Source organism: Syngnathus leptorhynchus, chromosome 18 (assembly GCF_054491065.1).
Source record: "Syngnathus leptorhynchus isolate UIUO chromosome 18, UIUO_Slep, whole genome shotgun sequence".
NCBI classification, from domain to species: domain Eukaryota; kingdom Metazoa; phylum Chordata; class Actinopteri; order Syngnathiformes; family Syngnathidae; genus Syngnathus; species Syngnathus leptorhynchus.
This window is the reverse complement of record NC_141212.1, coordinates 3709353-3727071: the sequence shown is the minus strand read 5'-3', so window position 1 is coordinate 3727071 and position 17719 is coordinate 3709353. Positions and strand designations below refer to the sequence as shown.

The 17719-nt window shown below is 46.0% G+C and overlaps 5 protein-coding genes across 12 annotated transcripts in view; 3 read left to right on the top strand and 2 right to left on the bottom strand.

Moving 5' to 3' along the window:
• Window positions 1–74: 74 nt before the first annotated feature.
• wdcp (WD repeat and coiled coil containing) lies at window positions 75–3967 on the bottom strand. Of its 4 annotated transcripts, none has more exons than XM_085938102.1 (5): window positions 3695–3967; window positions 2895–3003; window positions 918–2799; window positions 716–836; window positions 75–305 (listed from the first exon to the last, which is right to left on the bottom strand). In XM_085938102.1, exons 3-5 carry the CDS (start codon window positions 2748–2750, stop codon window positions 106–108), a joined length of 2154 nt encoding a protein of 717 aa, XP_085794228.1. In that variant the 5' UTR covers window positions 2751–2799; window positions 2895–3003; window positions 3695–3967; the 3' UTR covers window positions 75–105. The 4 variants fall into 4 exon arrangements, with proteins under 4 accessions (XP_085794228.1, XP_085794226.1, XP_085794227.1 ...); XM_085938100.1 differs by lacking the exon at window positions 3695–3967 and adding an exon at window positions 3375–3676; XM_085938101.1 differs by lacking the exon at window positions 3695–3967 and adding an exon at window positions 3293–3676 and having other exon boundaries at window positions 918–3003.
• On the top strand, window positions 3590–8029 carry fkbp1b (FKBP prolyl isomerase 1B). Its single transcript, XM_085938103.1, has 4 exons — window positions 3590–3993; window positions 4383–4430; window positions 6999–7111; window positions 7466–8029. Exons 1-4 carry the CDS (start codon window positions 3957–3959, stop codon window positions 7592–7594), a joined length of 327 nt encoding a protein of 108 aa, XP_085794229.1. The 5' UTR covers window positions 3590–3956; the 3' UTR covers window positions 7595–8029.
• Window positions 8030–8299: 270 nt separating this feature from the next.
• On the top strand, window positions 8300–12901 carry mmut (methylmalonyl CoA mutase). The gene is made up of 13 exons (XM_085937697.1): window positions 8300–8409; window positions 8880–9294; window positions 9368–9735; window positions 9812–9969; window positions 10506–10677; window positions 10741–10989; window positions 11072–11183; window positions 11286–11401; window positions 11545–11660; window positions 11730–11861; window positions 12003–12150; window positions 12302–12469; window positions 12556–12901. The coding sequence occupies exons 2-13, from the start codon at window positions 8919–8921 to the stop codon at window positions 12682–12684; spliced, it is 2244 nt and encodes a 747-aa protein (XP_085793823.1). The 5' UTR covers window positions 8300–8409; window positions 8880–8918; the 3' UTR covers window positions 12685–12901.
• A 423-nt stretch (window positions 12902–13324) lies between these two features.
• runx2b (RUNX family transcription factor 2b) overlaps window positions 13325–17719 on the top strand; it is a 67518-nt gene continuing 63123 nt past the window's right edge. For 3 of the 5 annotated variants that reach the window (XM_085937407.1, XM_085937405.1, XM_085937409.1), the window contains exons 1-3: window positions 13325–13380; window positions 14227–14339; window positions 15755–16069. The gene's annotated coding sequence lies outside the window, so the exon portion shown is untranslated. Of the gene's footprint in view, window positions 13381–13450; window positions 13552–14226; window positions 14340–15754; window positions 16070–17719 lie in introns of all 5 variants that reach the window. The other 2 variants (XM_085937406.1, XM_085937408.1) reach the window with 2 other exon arrangements.
• opn8b (opsin 8, group member b) lies at window positions 14300–17647 on the bottom strand. The gene is made up of 4 exons (XM_085937410.1): window positions 17551–17647; window positions 15752–16045; window positions 15330–15658; window positions 14300–15127 (listed from the first exon to the last, which is right to left on the bottom strand). The coding sequence occupies exons 1-4, from the start codon at window positions 17645–17647 to the stop codon at window positions 14801–14803; spliced, it is 1047 nt and encodes a 348-aa protein (XP_085793536.1). The 3' UTR covers window positions 14300–14800.

The following is a 17719-nucleotide window of genomic DNA, read 5'->3' as shown; positions in this document are numbered from 1 at the left end:
AGTGTTCTAATATTATTTTTATTGCATGTTTTTATTCCCAAAACAAAAAGTGAAACAGCAGGTGAATTGTTGGAACTGCTTTATTTACAAAGTGAAGTCCATAAACTATATGGTGGCATCTGTGGTGGTGGTGGTGTCAGGGTTGTGGGAGGGGGCCGGACTGGACGGGCAGGAGGTCTCGGGGCTCCCTGGGGTGCGCAGGGTGGATTTACGCTTGCCGTTTCGTACGGTGAGCTCATCTCTGGGCTTGAACGTCAGGGGCACGAAGCCTTTGGAGTCGGCTACCAGGACGATCCACAGGGGTCCTGCAAAAATATCGAGCGGGACGTTAGATAGTGCGGTGTAGTTTAGCCCTTTTACATGCCAATAAAGTAAGCTGCTTCTGTTTAAAAGCTTCTAATCTGTCCCGGGCCTCTAATCACATCCAATTATAGCTCAAATGCGTCACGACCGATGATGTGTTAGAATGGGCCAATTTTGAAAAGAGACAAATGAGCTAGCTGTGTGGATGTAAAATGTGTACAATTAAATTACAATAAATGAACTGGTTATACTATTTAAGAAATAAATATTTCTTAAATGTCTTTTTTTAATGTAAAATTGCTTATTTTAGTGCAGGACTCTTGATTATGTAAATGTTTAGTGAGCTAACAAGCTAGCTGGGAGGGAACAAACACGAGAGTTGGTTTAAAAGTCACTCAATGGATTGACATACCGTGCAGCATCTCCACAACTGTGAGGTTGAAAAGCTCCCGGAGGGCACGTAGACACAGTTTACCATCACAAAGCAGCATCGGACGTCGTTCGTCAATGAACACGTTTTCAGATAGCTGCTTCTGCCGGGAAAAGTACACAAAAGTCAAGCGCTGCTTCCAACCCTGGCCTGCACAGCGTCTACCAGTAAATACTGAACGTACCTGGCATGTGACGTTGAGGTATGGAGGCTCGGCGGCGGCTGGGTAAGAGCTTGGAACCTTCTTGCCGTTTTGGGTGTACTCTCGGATCTCACCCAGGCACTGCTGTACGTCTGCAAAGCGAGTGAACAGCCGCTCCATGTTGGAGACCAGATGCTCCAAGGCTCTCTCCCTGGAGGAGCCGCCCGGCGGGGCTACCATTGGCTCCGGTACCACCTCCAGCCGAGGTGATCCGGCCCGGCTGGAGTCCCTGCTGGTCTGGCCCGCCACTGCCAGGCCGCCCATGCGGCCGACGTCCAGGTTTTCCACGGTGATGGAGGAGGTTCTTTCAGAGGAGGAGGAGAAGTCCACGGAGCTGGCCACAGGGCTGGGCTCTGGGCTCCTCACCTCCTCCACCAGCCTGCGTCTGCTCCTGGGTGAGCGGGGGACTATTCCCGCCCCGGGCAGAACCAAGTCCTTTATCCCCAGCGGCTCCCTTTCCTCCTTGGGCAGGTGCTCGGACTGACTTCTAATCCGTGACAAATTAGACGTAGGCTCTGCGTTGAGAGGGGAGGGGGCACCCTCTCCATCCAACTTTTTGGTTACCAAACGCAGGATGTACTTTTCCGTGTTGGAGGACGGGAGGAAAGCGGGGTCAATGGACTTCTGCTGGCCCACCATCATCAGCAGCACCTTGTCGCTAAGGAAACAGACCCCCTTGAGCCTGTCAGTGGCTTGCAGCGAAATCTGATGGATATTGGGCATGGCCGACGCCGTGATATGGTACACCAGCACCATGTTGCAGGTGTTAGATGCTACAGCCACAGTGGATGCGCGCGGGTCAAACGCCACCAAATCCGGCACCAGAATCCCCGGTATGCTGACTTTGCGCGTGGTGACCACTTTGCGCTCGTACGCAATCAGTACCAGGTGTGAGGAGTCCTGACCAGAACCCGTCACGCCATCCTTGCGCTTCAGGTGGATAAGCGGACAGGGGTCCGAGCGCCGGTGCCTGGCCAGGAGGTGCGTTAGGTCCAGAGGCCCGGACGTGGGTGTATGAGACCTGTCAGAAAGGTCAAACGACAGCCGTCTGGAATCGTGACAGAGGTCGTTTTCCGGCGTCTGGGCTCGCGAGGGCTCCACCTCGAAGGCCATGCCGGCATTCAACCCGCATAGCTTCTCCAAGGGCAGCTCTGTCGCCACGGCAACCTGCGAGTCTCCCGTTGCCTCTGTGGCACAGATGTAGCCCCCCACGTCAAAAATGGGGCAGAAGGAGCAGGCCACCAAGCTTTTGTGGATGTCGTTCCAGATGTAGGAGTGGAGCGAGGTGCCGATTGCCACCACTAACCGGGTTCCGTCTTTAGTCCAACATGCGCAGTGGATCAGACCGCTCCCCTTAATATTCGCCTTGGTCCTCCTGTTGTCCACCCGTACGGCGAATAACACTGAGGCGTCCCGTTTGGTTAGGAGGGCCAGAATGTCCAGTTTGGGGTGCCAGACGCAGCCCTGGGCGAGCAACGGGAAGGGCTCGCTCATCTCGCAAGTCTGCGTGCACAGTAGCTTGTTATGTTCCAACGCGCTCAGCTGCAACTGCCAAACGCTGACGTGCTTCTTGTGCTGCACGGCCAGGAGGGCGGGAGAATCAGGGCAGCACAGTGGGCCCCAGAAGAGCCCCAGGACATGCTCGAACTGCCCGATGACATTGGTGTCGCCGAATTTGGGCTCGCCGCGTTGGAAGTAGAGCGTTGTCAGGCACACTTGCTTGCCATCGGTCCACGCCACGCCGTGCACGGGGTGGATTGCCTGGTGCAGCGTGTTGATGCCGGTCCGTAGCAGCTTGGCCTTGCCCAGGGACATGCCGGCAACAAAGCGGCAAAACAATCCGAGCGGCCGGGAGCTCCTCGCCCTGCAGATTAGAAGTGGCAAAGGCTCTCTCTTGGGATTTCCTTCCAAGCAGGTACCTTAATCTGCTCTCCTAATAGCCGATTAAAGCGCAGCGACCTCCACACGACACTCAGGACCTTTCAGGACCCAATGTCGCTGACGTCTTTCACTTAATCAGATGTGGGGGATGAGACAGTCTCCCTTTCTCAGGGCCCCAATGGAGTTGCTAAGAGAGACAAGGGTTGAAAAAAAATTAGACAATTTGGATCTATTGTGTTTTTCTTGTTAATGTGTTGCTGATCTAGTGGGATCGGGTTGTGATAGTTGAGTGATGATTTTGAGTTTCCGATTACAAAATTTGTTTCAAAAATGATTTGTTTCTAAGGAATATTTGATTCAAAATAAAAATTGCACATTCACAATTGTATTAAGTAACAGTAATAGGTATCGGCTTGCAATTAAATATATGTAATAGTACTCGCGCATCCCTCGCATATCTAAAAAAGTTATAGTACCCGCGCATCCCTCGTAGATCTGTTAGCTCTAACTTCATGTTTAGGGAACATAGACTGAAACAGACTGGGAAAAAACACCTACTTTGTTGAGTAAAGCTTCGTGGAGCACTTAATATATTGATATTGTAATGGGTAACTTTACATTTTGCCGGGTAACTAACGCCGCGACGTCAATGTTTACTAGTTTTTGACCCGGAAGAGATTCTCGGGAACACTCCGGAGAAGTGCATCATGGGAAACGTAGTTTGATTGCAATTCCGGCTCGTTTTTACTGTATTTCTTCGTTTAAAAGAAGCGTTTGCTCGCGAATTCCAACTGAAAGCACTTTGATTGATCAGTTGTACATGCAGCAGTTGACATTTGATCTCAAACAACAGCTCCAAATCCACAATAAGCAACCACCGCGTTGTCCAGTCAGTACTCTGCACCGCCGCAGTGTGGCGCCGCCATCTTGTGACAGGCCATCAGACAGTAGAAGTCCAAAAACCCTGCTAGCTCGCTTCTCTCATATCTCGGCTGGGAGGCTCTCGGCTGCAGTCGGGTGAATTCTGCATGCTGTCCTTCAGCGAACACCGAGCTGTAACGGTAGCGGCCATACGGGGAAACGATTGCATTGGAAGGACTTATGCTCCACGGCTGACAGTCGTCAACGTATTGCAGAACCATGGGCGTGGAAGTCGAGACAATATCTCCCGGTGATGGTGAGTTGCGTCCCCGAGGGGGCTTGGCAGCCCCCCCACACCCCTGGCCCGAAACTATAATTTCTTATTTTATTTCATTTGTGCATTGTCTTTATTTGTGTTGGATAGGTTCAGATCTCCCCAAAAATCCAACCCATTTTTTTTTTATTAGGAAAATAGTATGTTACAATTTTGGACTTTTTAAAAAACTGAGTAATAATGTACAGAAATAGGATGTAAAGAATCGCAATAATCCTTTTGTGCATTGTTATCTTGCTTCAATTAAATTCATTGTGCTGTTCCTTCTGGTATGCATTGAAATGGGGGGGGCTGATGTGAGTCTTAGGTTAAACTGTGATTTAGTGGAAGGACTCGTGTAATATGAACTCGTCTGTATTTGTGTCCCACAGGAAGCACATTTCCAAAGAAGGGTCAGACGTGCGTGGTCCATTACATAGGTGAGTGAGTCATACTTTCTATACAAAGTCTTAGATTGTCCCATACCCTTTTCATTTTGTCCTGCATTGTCTTGTTGCCCTACGTGTTGTCCCACGTGGTCTTCATGTTCTCATATTTTCCTATGCTGTCCTACTATGGTCTCACATGCTCTTATTTTTCTCATGTTGTGTCCTGCTGCCTCTTTTTATCCTATGGTCTTTAAATTTATCCCACAAAGCTACATATTATTATTATTTAAAGTTGGACCTTTGAGAAAAAAAAAAATCAGTTCGGCCTTCCAGTGTATCTCGTGCGATAGGTTTTTTATTTTATTTTACAGACTGGCCAATTTTTTGTGAGCTGCACCGCTGCGACACGGGGGAAACACATTTGGGTTAGCGCGTGCCTTGGGCGCTTGTTTGGCGCAGACAAGTAGGTCAGACAGAAAGTAAACAAAACAAAAAGCTCGTTTGCTATCAGCCCTGTCTGCGAATCACAAGGTTTATGATGCTGCTATAAAAACACCGCCTCAAATTCTGCGCCGAGGGCTTTGTGCACTGAGATGCACGCTGAATGTAACGTCCGTCGCAGACGCATCCGTGGGCAAGTTTGATTTTAGGTAAAAAAAATAAATAAAAATGCTTTTTGGACATGTTTTCAAAGGACTTAAAACATACTTAAAGATTATTACACACTTGCTTTCAATCCACCTGCTCCCCTCCTAACTGGATGTCTCCATTGGCATGCGTCACTGACATCCTCCGCATTCTCTCACTCCGCACGTCATCCCCCATTATCACCCTTTAAATCATCACACTGCCGGCTCCAATTCAGCCAGACAAATCCCACAAAGCGATAAATGTGTTATTGACTCTGCAAAAAGGGAAATGACTGGTATTTGATTAACTTAACCCCCTCGAAGCTACTTTGACCGAGCAACGAGTTGGACTCGGTATATAATATTTGTCATCATCATTTTGTGCGTGAGAAACAGTTTCATGTCTTGCCCAAAAACGCTCCGGGTCAAAGCCTATCCCATTTTTTGGTTTCATAAGAGCAAAGATTTTATTAAGATATCATGAGGAGGAAGTCTGGTGATAGCAGTTAGCCATAGATTTGGGAGGCTTGGTGCTCCAAGACTTCCTGCTGGATGAATAAAAACAAAGATAAAGAGGTTCTTTCTTCCATACTTTGTTGTTGCTTTCTTTCATCGGAAGCAAACGTCACATTTCGATCTCCTCACTTCATCAATGGGATGCACTTCGGGATTCAAACCACGCAGACGCTCTCACATGGCGTGCTGCAGCTGACCCTCCCGTGACTCGGGCAGGGAGGCAGAGATTCCCAAATATGGCTGGCGAGTGATCACGAGGCTGATATTTCTCAGGAAAGCCGCCCGGGTTTCCACATTGAATTAAAGTGTGGAAACTAAGATCTTATTATTCCCATGATACAACATTAGTACACCTAAGAATTCAAATGGGTGGAAAAATTACTCTAAGTGTCTGGATTGCTTCCGGTTAAAATTCAATGTAAAGTTCCCAGACATGCAGACTCAGACATAAAGCCCGACATGCGGCTTTTCTTATCCACCCCTTTTAATGCGGCTTGGGGTGGGGGGAGTGAAGGGGGTGTCAGGCTGGCAGCTCCTCGAGACTGTCTGTGGGGGAGGTGGATGGGTGGGGGGGGTCGAGACAGGATATGCCAGGGTAAAAATAACCCCGCCTCTGTTAGCGCTTAAGCCTTTTTCTTGGACTATTTGTGCCAACGCGGGGCAAAGTGCTTGGAGTCGTAACTGGTGGCGTTTTTCTACCAGGTGGCGCTAGCGAGTGGATTCAATCACATTCTTGTTTTATAACTTCAGCTACAAGATCATTCAGGAGATTTATTTAGCACCGCCTAATGTTAGAAGCAACCCTCAGGGCTAAAAAAAAAACAAGTGCCAGACACCAACGTGCGCGTCTGTCGCGGGATTTACGACATCTGCTGCAAACCAGAACCTTTTACCTCCACTATGCTTGGAACTAGTTTCAATCACAGTTTGATTCCAGAATTTGGCATGACATTTTGCTAACTGATTAAACATTTGATTAATTAACAAACATTTGAACACAAAGTATAGATCATAATAATAATAACTCACACGCATACATTCTTTATCCTCATTACTCTTAGCAATGCAATGTCATCTTAGTTCCAAGGCCTACTAAACCTGGTCTCTCTCTCTTCGGAAGTAGAGCTTGCCAAAAGTCTTGGCACGCAATCATACACGAGTCAATAATAATATTCATAAAGCTCTGAATCTGCAATTTTTATTCGTCTGGGTTTCAAAGGTTGTTTTTTTTTTGTTCATTCCCCCTCGACACACTGATGAGCGATGGCCTAGTTGTTAACTTTAAAAATAATCCGATAAACCAGGCCACCGCTTTCTGATTCGTAGTCCGCCTTTGTGCATTTGGGAAAATTGAAACCGACCCAAGATTGTGATAACACACTTGATGTAAGACTTCAGATTTTCCAACTAAACCCTAAAAAAAAGCCTCGTTTGCAAATCTTACCCAAAAATGATGATTTGATCTTTTTCACAGGTATGCTGCAGAACGGCAAAAAGTTTGACTCGTCGCGAGACAGAAACAAACCCTTCAAATTTAAGATCGGACGCAGCGAGGTGATCAAAGGCTGGGAAGAAGGCGTGGCTCAGGTCAGAAAAACTACAACATTCTATGTAAACATGCTCCCTACCGGCCTGTCTCGACATAAGCGTAAACTGGTTGTCACTCTATAAGGGTAATGGCCTCTTGTCAATCAAAATAATCCCCGCAGTTGTTCGCTGACTATTTTGGGAGTATAGTTAAGGAAAAAAGTGTTGTGTTCTTCAATAATTAACAGTAGGGAGAATTTCAATTCATTTGAAATGAGCTGACATTTGTCTTAGCTAGTGTAGCAGCGCCCTCTGCTGTACAGTAAGAAGAAGGCGGGTTTTAACCCCCAAAATCTTTTTTGCTTTTTGAAAAATGAATGTGTTTATTTTGCTAACCAAGCATTGTCCCCCTAGATGAGCCTGGGCCAGCGAGTGAAGCTCACCTGCACACCGGACGTCGCTTACGGTCTCACGGGCCACCCCGGCGTCATCCCTCCCAATGCCACGCTGGTTTTTGATGTGGAGCTTCTCAAACTGGAGTAAAAACATTTGTGCAGGGACCCGGTTGATGCGCTGTCTCCCCTCCCACCGGCATCCCTCTCTTGTTCCTTGTACTATTTAAATGCATCTTAAGTCATACTACACTGCAATCAAAACACTCACTGCCTTACAGTATTAGCAACAGAGGATAAGCACATTACTAAAGTCCCTGCATCTTGACTGGGTATTTTCTATCTAAACAATGCTTACAAAAAAACACTGACCTGATTGCATTGCCACTTTAATCAGGGTTTGTCCCACTGAATGCTCCTGAAAATGTTGCCATGTTATCTATGAATTTGTATAACTCCCTCCCGCCCAAAAAGCATTTACTGCATGTGCGGTTTCTCTCGTTGACCTGGTTCGATGGCGTACAGAACTGTTGCTGCTTACCATTTTATTGACCAATTCTGGAATAAAAGTGGCATGTTAACTATATTGTGTCCTGTGTTCAATAATTTTTTTAGAACAATATTGAATAAAGATAATAATATGCACAATTGACATGTAACCTTTATTTGAAATTTTATTTGTTGATATTTTATTATAACATTAAGATCAACACTATTGACAAAGTCGGTCTGAAATTAATTCACGTTTCTGATTTTGCATTCTTAATAATATATTCACCAGCACTTATACCTGACCAATATGGCCGTGAGGAAGCCGCTTACTATTTACATCCGGGTTTTGTAGGTCAGAGTTCATTAACTTGCCGTCTCTTCCAATTGGCTGACGGCGAATGTTTTGAAAGTCCATTGGATAGACGTACGCACGCCTTTTGTCAACCTTTAAAGACCACAAGCAGAGGAAACAAGGTCAGAATTTTAAGCATATCCACTGGTTTTGTCATTAAATTAATGCCACGAATAAGGTATCTAAATTTCCTCGACGCAATTGGTAATAAAATGTCAGTTAGCCACTGTTAGCTAGGAGGGGCTACATACGAGAGCATCAACCTAGCTTCTACAGTTAAACTACTTTCCCCCTACTGACTTAAACTTAACATAGTTCCAATTTGTCATGAATGGGAATGATTACGTTCATACCCCTCATAACGTGTTAATTTAAGTCTAGGTTTATTATGGTTTCGATGATTCAATTTGACGTTTTCGACTAGCGGTTAGCTCATAATGCTAACATTGGTTTCTAGTCTATTGTATTGGTTAATGCAGTAGTTCCCCATTGTTGTCATCTTGCAAACTACATTGTCCTACTGCTTATAGAAATCAAGAGCTATAACCAAAATGTTTCAAAACAGACCATATCAACATAACTATCTTCACAGGTCCCCCGGGTCCTCTATGCGTGTGAGCCCAGGGGAAGCATGCTGACAGCACACAGAGCATGCGCCGCTGCCCGGGTCTTGGCCCGATCGCCCCTCCACATCTATGGGATCCACACTTCGGCTCCACGTCAGGACCAGGTGGAGCTTCACCCCCAGTGGACCGCCCTGGCTAAGAAGCAGCTGAAGGGGAAGAACCCCGAGGACCTGATATGGCACACGCCCGAGGGCATCGACATCAAGCCGGTGTACACCAAGGCCGACTCAGACGCCAGTGCGGACGAATTGCCAGGGGTGTTTCCCTACACTCGGGGGCCCTATCCCACCATGTATACCAGCAGACCCTGGACCATCAGGCAGTATGCAGGATTTAGCACCGTAGAGGAGAGCAACAAGTTTTACAAGGACAACATAAAAGGTAGGGTAGCTGTCCACCGAGGTCAAACGTGCTGATGTATGTAAATTGTCATGTTTTTCTTTATGAATCTCAGCGGGGCAGCAGGGCCTGTCAGTGGCCTTCGATCTCCCCACGCATCGTGGCTACGACTCAGATAACCCTCGGGTGCATGGCGACGTGGGAATGGCGGGCGTGGCCATCGATACGGTGGAGGACATGAAGATGCTCTTTGATGGAATCCCCTTAGAGAAGATGTCCGTGTCCATGACCATGAACGGGGCCGTCATCCCCGTGCTAGCGATGTTCATCGTAACGGGCGAGGAGCAAGGCGTCCCCAAGGCCAAACTCACCGGAACCATCCAGAATGACATTTTGAAGGAGTTCATGGTGCGGAATACCTATATCTTCCCGCCGGAACCTTCCATGCACGCCATCGCTGACATCTTCTCGTACACCTCCCAAGTAACTACAGTCAATCTTTGTGCATCACAGTAATGCAGTGGTTCTCAAAGTGCCTGACTGCTATCTATTTTCCCAGAACATGCCCAAGTTCAACTCCATCTCCATTAGTGGCTACCATCTTCAGGAGGCAGGGGCCGACGCCATCTTGGAAGTGGCCTACACCATCGCCAATGGACTGGAGTACTGTCGCACCGGACTCAAAGCTGGCTTGACCATCGACGAGTTTGCACCGCGGTAAAAATGATGGCCTGGTTTTTTTGAGCGTTTGGAATTTATTCTAACGTCACGGCAGTTGGCACCTCGCCCCACAGCTGCCAGTGCAGAAGTCACGCTCCCTTCACAAATTCCAATTTTTCCACTTGAGATAGCTTCCATCCTAAAGTTCTCTTGTGCCATTTGGTGCCACCATTCAATAACTGCAATAACGGAACATTAAATTGAGGGGTAAGCGCTTCCAGGGTTGTGGCAGACGCAATCTGTTCACAGATGTCACGTCCAATCATATGGCTTTCTCACCAAAGCTATTATCTCATTTCAACAGTCGACCTGAGCGAGCTGTGCCATTTGCAGTGTCTCACAATAGATGACTTGTCCTCAATGGACTTCACTTGCTTGTGTGTGTGTGTTTTAATATTTGAAGCAGGCACAGCGGACCTTTTTTCTTGTAGGAGGCATTTCAGTTTTATAAAGTCCACATTGAGTGTTTTCAAAGATGAGTTGTAATATACATATGGATTTATGTATATATTTACTGTATGTGCAATATGCAGATTGTCGTTCTTCTGGGGCATCGGCATGAACTTCTACATGGAGATAGCCAAGCTGCGGGCGGCTCGGAAGCTGTGGTCCACTTTACTCCGGGAAAAGTTCCAGCCGCAAAATGCCAAGTCCCTTCTCCTACGCACTCACTGCCAAACATCCGGTTGGTCCCTCACGGAGCAAGTAAGTCTCTCACGATCTTTCACCGTTCGGGGTCGCAAAGCTAACCCAAAGGATCGTCCCTAGGACCCGTACAACAACGTGGTCCGCACGGTCATCGAGGCCATGGCGGCCGTGTTTGGAGGCACGCAGTCGCTTCACACCAACTCTTTCGATGAGGCCCTCGGTCTGCCCACGGTCAAAAGCGCCCGCATTGCACGCAACACGCAGATCATCATCCAGGAGGAGTCGGGCATCCCCAAGGTGGCCGACCCCTGGGGGGGCTCGCACATGATGGAGTCCCTCACAGATGACCTCTACAATACAGCTTTGAAGGTGCTCATTTTACACTTTAGGGTTCCTTTTAACATCTTCAAAAGTCACCGAATTTTGCCGGAAATCTTCCCACTGCCTGCAGTTCATCCAGGAGATCGAGGAGATGGGCGGCATGGCTCGTGCGGTGGCCGAGGGCATCCCCAAGCTCCGCATCGAGGAATGTGCGGCACGCAGACAGGCCCGAATCGATTCACGTACGTTTGCATAATAGTTTCATTAAACATTTCTACACTCAAGCTTCCGTCTTCTGAAGTGGTGACATCTGGAAATGCCTCCCCGTCCCCTTCTTTCTCCAGGGTCGGAGGTAATCGTCGGAGTGAACAAATACCGCCTGGAGAAGGAGGAGACGGTAGAAGTGCTGGCCATCGACAACACCTTGGTACGACAGAAACAGATTGAAAAGTTGAAAAAGGTAGGAAAATTCTAAACACACTTTATTTTCAATGAATAATAACTAGAGCGTTTCAAGAAGCATAGAGGTGCATATATTTAGGTTTTCAACAAAGTTGCCCCCTTATTGTGTTTGTAAAAATACAAGTGTCATTCACATGGCAGGTGCGGGAGAGTCGCGACGCAGACACCGCCCACAAGTGCCTGGCCGCCATCGAGGAGTGTGCCCGCACCCGACAGGGAAACTTGCTAGCTTTGGCTGTGGAGGCGGCGCGTGCCAGGTTTGGACTTGAGTTAAAAAAAAAAAAATCTTTCTTTTTTTTTTCTCTTTTTAATTTTGTTAAATGCAGATGTTCTGTTGGCGAGATCACGGACGCCATGAAGAAAGTGTTTGGCGAGCACAAGGCCAGCAGTCGCATGGTGAGCGGCGCGTACCGCAGCGAATACGGCGAGCATGAAGAAATTGCCATGGCTCTCAGCAGGTACTGCATGCAAATGAGCAGAAACTATTTTGGTTGCCTACTGAAATTAGCATAAATGTTGCAGTGGCTAACAGAGCATACAAAAATACCTACCGCATATTTATTCAAATGATGTTGATCCTCAAAATAACCTTGTCACAGAGTGGCTGAATTTAAAAACCAGGAAGGGAGGAACCCTCGTCTCTTGGTGGCCAAGATGGGTCAGGACGGCCACGACCGAGGTGCCAAAGTGATCGCCACTGGGTTTGCCGACCTTGGCTTTGACGTGGACATTGGGCCGCTCTTTCAGGTTCAGTCGATTATTATTATTTTTTTTTACAAATGCAGGACTCGTACAACAATGCTAATATTGGCCAATTAATTGGTCAGGCTCTACAAAAAAACATGTACTACTGTACTTATTGCTTTTTTTGTGATGGTTATTTTCTGCTTTCTACCAGACGCCCGTGGAGGTGGCCCAGCAGGCGGTGGACGCCGACGTCCACTGCGTGGGGGTCAGCACGCTAGCCGCCGGCCACAAGACTTTAGTGCCCGAGCTTGTCAAGGAGCTCCGCAAGATGGGGCGTCCTGACATCCTGGTCATCTGTGGGGGTGTCATTCCGCCACAGGTAATGATCGGCTTGGAAAAGTAACTGGAGCCATGTTTTGCTATTTATAGTAAAGTTGATAAAACCTGCACCTTGTTTCAACACAGGACTACGAATTCCTGTATCAGAGTGGCGTGAGCGCCATCTTCGGGCCAGGCACCAGGATCCCGCAGGCTGCCGTGGACGTGGTGGACAGCATCCACAAGAGCCTGGAGAACATCCGACAGGCCATATAAAAGCCAGCCTTTAGAAAAGAATTGTAGCCTGAGGAATGTTATCCACTATCAAATGATGACAATAATAATAATGACTAGAAGTATCATGTTTTGTTTGCTATTTGCCTTACCAAACATCTCGGTTGTCACTCTGTATCATTAATATTTGTATACAGTACTGTGTATATTTTTGGAAATAAATGCGACACAAACCTGAGCTGAACCCCTTCGGCTTAATGAGCAGCAAAAATGCGTGCGTGCATGTGTATAATCAAATTAAATAATACATTTAAATCCAGTATTACATAACCTACTAGTGGTTTAGCATGAACATTTCCTTTCCTCAGCATAAAGCATTTAACTTCAACTGAGGTAACTGAATTCAATATTTATAATTAAACAATTTTAAAATTATAAATTATAAATAGTTCAGCTCAATGATCATTGGAGTTTTTTTTTTAAACAAGAGTAGAATTCTATTGATTATTTCTTTATTATTCCTAATATTATAGTCATGATAATTATTACTAAATTATTACTAAATTATGTTTTGGAAAAAGTATCCCTCCCTGACGTCATTGCAGAACCAGCCAATCAGAAGACGCGTCTGCCAATCAGTTCAGGTGCGCGCGTGGCAGCCATTTTCTTTACTACATACAATTTGCCGGCTACTGCCACACAACGCCATCTTGCTGATCGTCTTCTTAGCCGGAAAAGGTAAAAAAAGAAATAATTGGGACAGCCCTTGAGACAAATTAAGGCTTAACATGTTCGATGCCCTTGCTAGCGTCATGAAGGTCGTTGAGATGAAGGATTTAAGTCTTGCTAGCAGCTTGGCCTCCATCTTTGTGGCCATTTTCTGTCCAAGAATGCGCCGACAACTGTGTGGTAATAACATCTTTATTCATCATGGAGGATGTATAATTAAGCAAGCAGCAACATATCACCATACTTGCGTCGCTTAAAGCTTTCTTGACGACAATGAAGATCGTTTTAAATGTTTCAAGAGGTAAAAGTGGCCATAAGTAGTGCATATGAATTTCGGTGACGACTGGTCGCTGTTTTTAGAGAGTAGAGCTTCTTTATTTAGATTGTCTCTATCCTCAAATACACGAAAAGTACATGTAAAATTGAAACAGTGAACAGCTTATTTTTGTATTCATTTGCTTTTGCCCAGCAGTCATCCCATTGTATAGTACCGCTTAATACTATGGCAGTGTTTCCCTTTAATGAGCCAGGGCACTCATTTCTTATTATACAGAATAAAAACGTTATGGCGCCCTACCAAATAAAATTGCATAAACATTAATACTTAGAATAATGTAATCACACCTTAATCAGCGGGAAATCTGTTTAATTATATGCAACGCTAATATAGCCATAGAAATCCATGATCTGTTCTATTAATACTACATGATATTAACCTTCTGCCAAATTGCGGAAGAGCATTTAATTCTTCTATACATCGCTGGCATAGATAGATAGATGAACACCGATATAGCAGCTGCAATTAACTATTTTTGCTAAGGTAATTTACTGTGGTACCTCGATGATCTCTCACAGGATGCCGACGTGCCTTGGCACCCTGGTTGGGAATCACTGTGTTGTGGAACACAACAAGACCGGCCTGTTGAAGAGAAATCCCACTAGTTACAACAACTATATTCAGCCAAAAGGTGAGTCATATTCTTCACCACTTGATTTTATTTGTTTCTATGCTGGTATGTCGTCATGTCAAACCAGTCTATTGTGCAAACATGGTTTTGTGACATCTGTACTTTACAGAAAATTAACAATACCTTCATTGACTAATCGACTGTGACTCGGCTTCTGTCACATTAGAGTGAAATCCATAAAAATTAATTGGTTGTGCGACATCTAATATACGATGCTTCGAAATGTTTCCCAATAAAAACACCAGGGGTCACAGTTTTTCCGTTCCAAAGAGTCAACATAGTCCATCGCTTACAGGAATTTGTTCACCATCGCCCAGTCCTGTCGCATTCAGTCTTAAAGCCTTGACCAAAAATAACAAATAGCCCTGGCCAAAAAGTCAGAAAACAGTCAGGGGGTCTCTGCTTGTCCCCCGGACACAAGCCGCCGCGGCCACCGCCTTGGTCCAATTCTCAGTTTCCCTTCAAACGAGCGTGGTAGCTGCCGCCCCCATGGAGGCCTGTGAGGACTCTCCTCCTCTTCCTCTTCCTCCTCCTCTGGCATCCTTACCATCCTCGCCAGCACAACATCCAGGCTGGCAGCGCACCAGTCGCTTGACCTCACGCTTGAAGCTCTGGCTGAAAATGTAATAGATGACTGGGTTGCAGGCTGTGGAGCTCTTGGCAAACATGCAAGGCAGCAGGCTGAGTTGAGGCGGGATGGGGCTGCCGGGCCCCACGGCCGACCACAAGCTCACTATGCTGTACGGAGACCAGCACACGATGAAGCTCACGCTGATCACCACTGCCATCTGCGGCACAGGGCAAGGGTGTTAGTGGCCACCATGTTTTGTAGAATCTTGAGCAAAGTGTACACTGAGGCCTGCAACTCTCCTTTTGTTTTAAATTACCATCATTGTTAGAAAAGGTAAATTAGCTAAAACTGTTAAATGTGCCCATCTGATCAAAGCCCCCCTCACCAAAATGTATGACAACAGTTTGGACAACACTGACCATGAGCAGCCTGCGGTGCACTTTGAGTACATTGGCTACACGTCGCCCGTGTCTGAGCGACTTCTTGTAGGTGATGTAGAGTTTGATGGCGATGCCGAAGTAGCAGCACACGATGATGGCGGCAGGCAGAGCCAAGTTGAAGGAGAACATGGCCACTACGAAGGAGGAGTCATCATGCCTCAGTCGACCCCAGGCCAGCGAGCAGGACAGGCCGAATGGTTCGGGACCATATCGGCCCCAGCCCAGGACGGGCAGTAGAGCCCAGAACAGGGCGTACAGCCAAGACCACGTACACAGAAGCTTCATCTGACACCAGCTCACCTTGTCCCCTGGATAACATGACATCCATCATACACCTTCCTATTGCCTCAAAACACGCAGATAAATATAGAAATGCAATTTATACCGATGCTACTACTTACTAGGTGACTGCAGGTCCAGCGAGACCACAAAGCGCACTACGGCCAAGAGAGTGAGGTTCATAATGCTGGCCACTCCAAAGAAGAAGCCAAACAGGCCATAGTAGAGGCAAGCGGCATCACCCCCGAGAAAGCGGTGACTCCAGGCCGAAGCCATGGCCAGAGGGTACATGGTGACTGCAGCCCCGAGGTCTGTCACCGCCAGGTTGATGCTCAGCAGCTCGGGAGGCTTCATGCGAGAAGAACGATTGAAGGCCATCACCAGAACCAGCAGGTTGCCTGCGATGGAGAACATGGCTGGAACGCACACATAATATCAAGGTAAGACTATTTGTATGGTAATGGTCGGCGGGTGAAGGCCACGGGGATTCTCTGTCTAATGATGAGGCAGGAAGGCGCATCAAAGCAGTCATGTCACATATATTATAATTAAATACAATTATTGTTGTGTGTATAAATAGTGCATTACACCGAAATCTGTTGTGAAAGCGCTATATAAATAAAGAGGGATTTTACCTATTGCATTAACATTCAATATCTTTTTTATTTTATTCAAACACATCCCAGAGGTTCACTGGGTATTCCCAGTACCTTGTCATTAGCTGCTCTCACTACTTCAGCAGACTAACAAACATCATCAAGGACAACTCGCGCTCTGCCAATCATTTATTTCAAGGCTGAATAAAATGCCTGGCTAAGAGTGCAAAGAATATAGAAGGTGCACCTTTGAGTCATCATCCGACTACGTAATAAGCAAACAATAAATAATGAAACATACAGCAACCCCTGTTATAGCAAATTGTGCCTCTGTTCTCTTCCCTGCATTTTTCAAGTCTCAACTCCCTTGCCAATTCCACATCTATATTTCTGTTCAATCCGACATGTTCTGAATTGCGATGTAAGGTCGCAACAGCAATTGTTTACGAGAGCAATACTTTGATCCAGTCACTGCACCAGCTCATAACAATGATATATCCTAACCCCGATAAGATTCACTGCATAAGCATCGATTAAACCAAATCCACAATCTTACAACAATAAAAACAATTCATATTTGGTTTGTCAGTTTTTAAATGGGTTTAAATTCTTAAATAATACTGTACATCAAACCAATAGTTGCATCAAATAAAGTGTACACTAAATGGATGCCCTGTTGATAGCCAAAACAGCAGCACCTTGTGTTTGTTGGAACCTAAGTACTCCCTCAGATAAGTCAAACTAAACACAAATAAAAGTATGAACATAAAACAAGTGAAATACACCTCTTGGTGATTCTGCTTTTTATTTTTAACAGTGAACATTTCAAAATGAACTGCACGGAAAGATTGCTTGTTTGACAGATGCAATCGTGAGTGCACCCAGACTCACGTCAAATTGTTGTATTATTATATTATAGTCCATTTTATATGGATAATGTTTCAGCAGCAGCCTCAAATTGCGTTCTCTAATGCCCACCGGAGCCTTGCCCTTTATTCCCTTTTGAACCGCTGCCTGCTCCACAGCCATTAACCAGTCTCAATTCAAAGGTGGCATTTACATTTTTGCACTTCTACTCTCCTTCCATTATTGCCCCTTCTGGGATTTTTAATAAACTTCATCAATATTCAAATTGAACCCTCTATGAGTCTTTGGCTGATACTTTCTGCATAAATCCATTCTGCGGGGGGGGGTGCAAGACATTTTATGCATAACTCAAGAAAAATGCAACAGTTGATTGCTTAATTGAGTCAGAGTAAAATTAATATTGTAAGCAAGACCATCCACTAAAATTAAAAAGATAATTTGGATTAAAATGAACTTACTTATAAACAACAGGTAGAGGCCAGCGCCAATGTCCATGCCAGGCGATAACGTGGAGCGGTAATGGTCATACATGGGCGGCGTTGGAGAAGAATCCATGTTGGTCGGAGAAGAAGATTAAGGAGAAGAATGATGTGATACTGCCTCGTGTTTCTGTCACATCCATCTGTG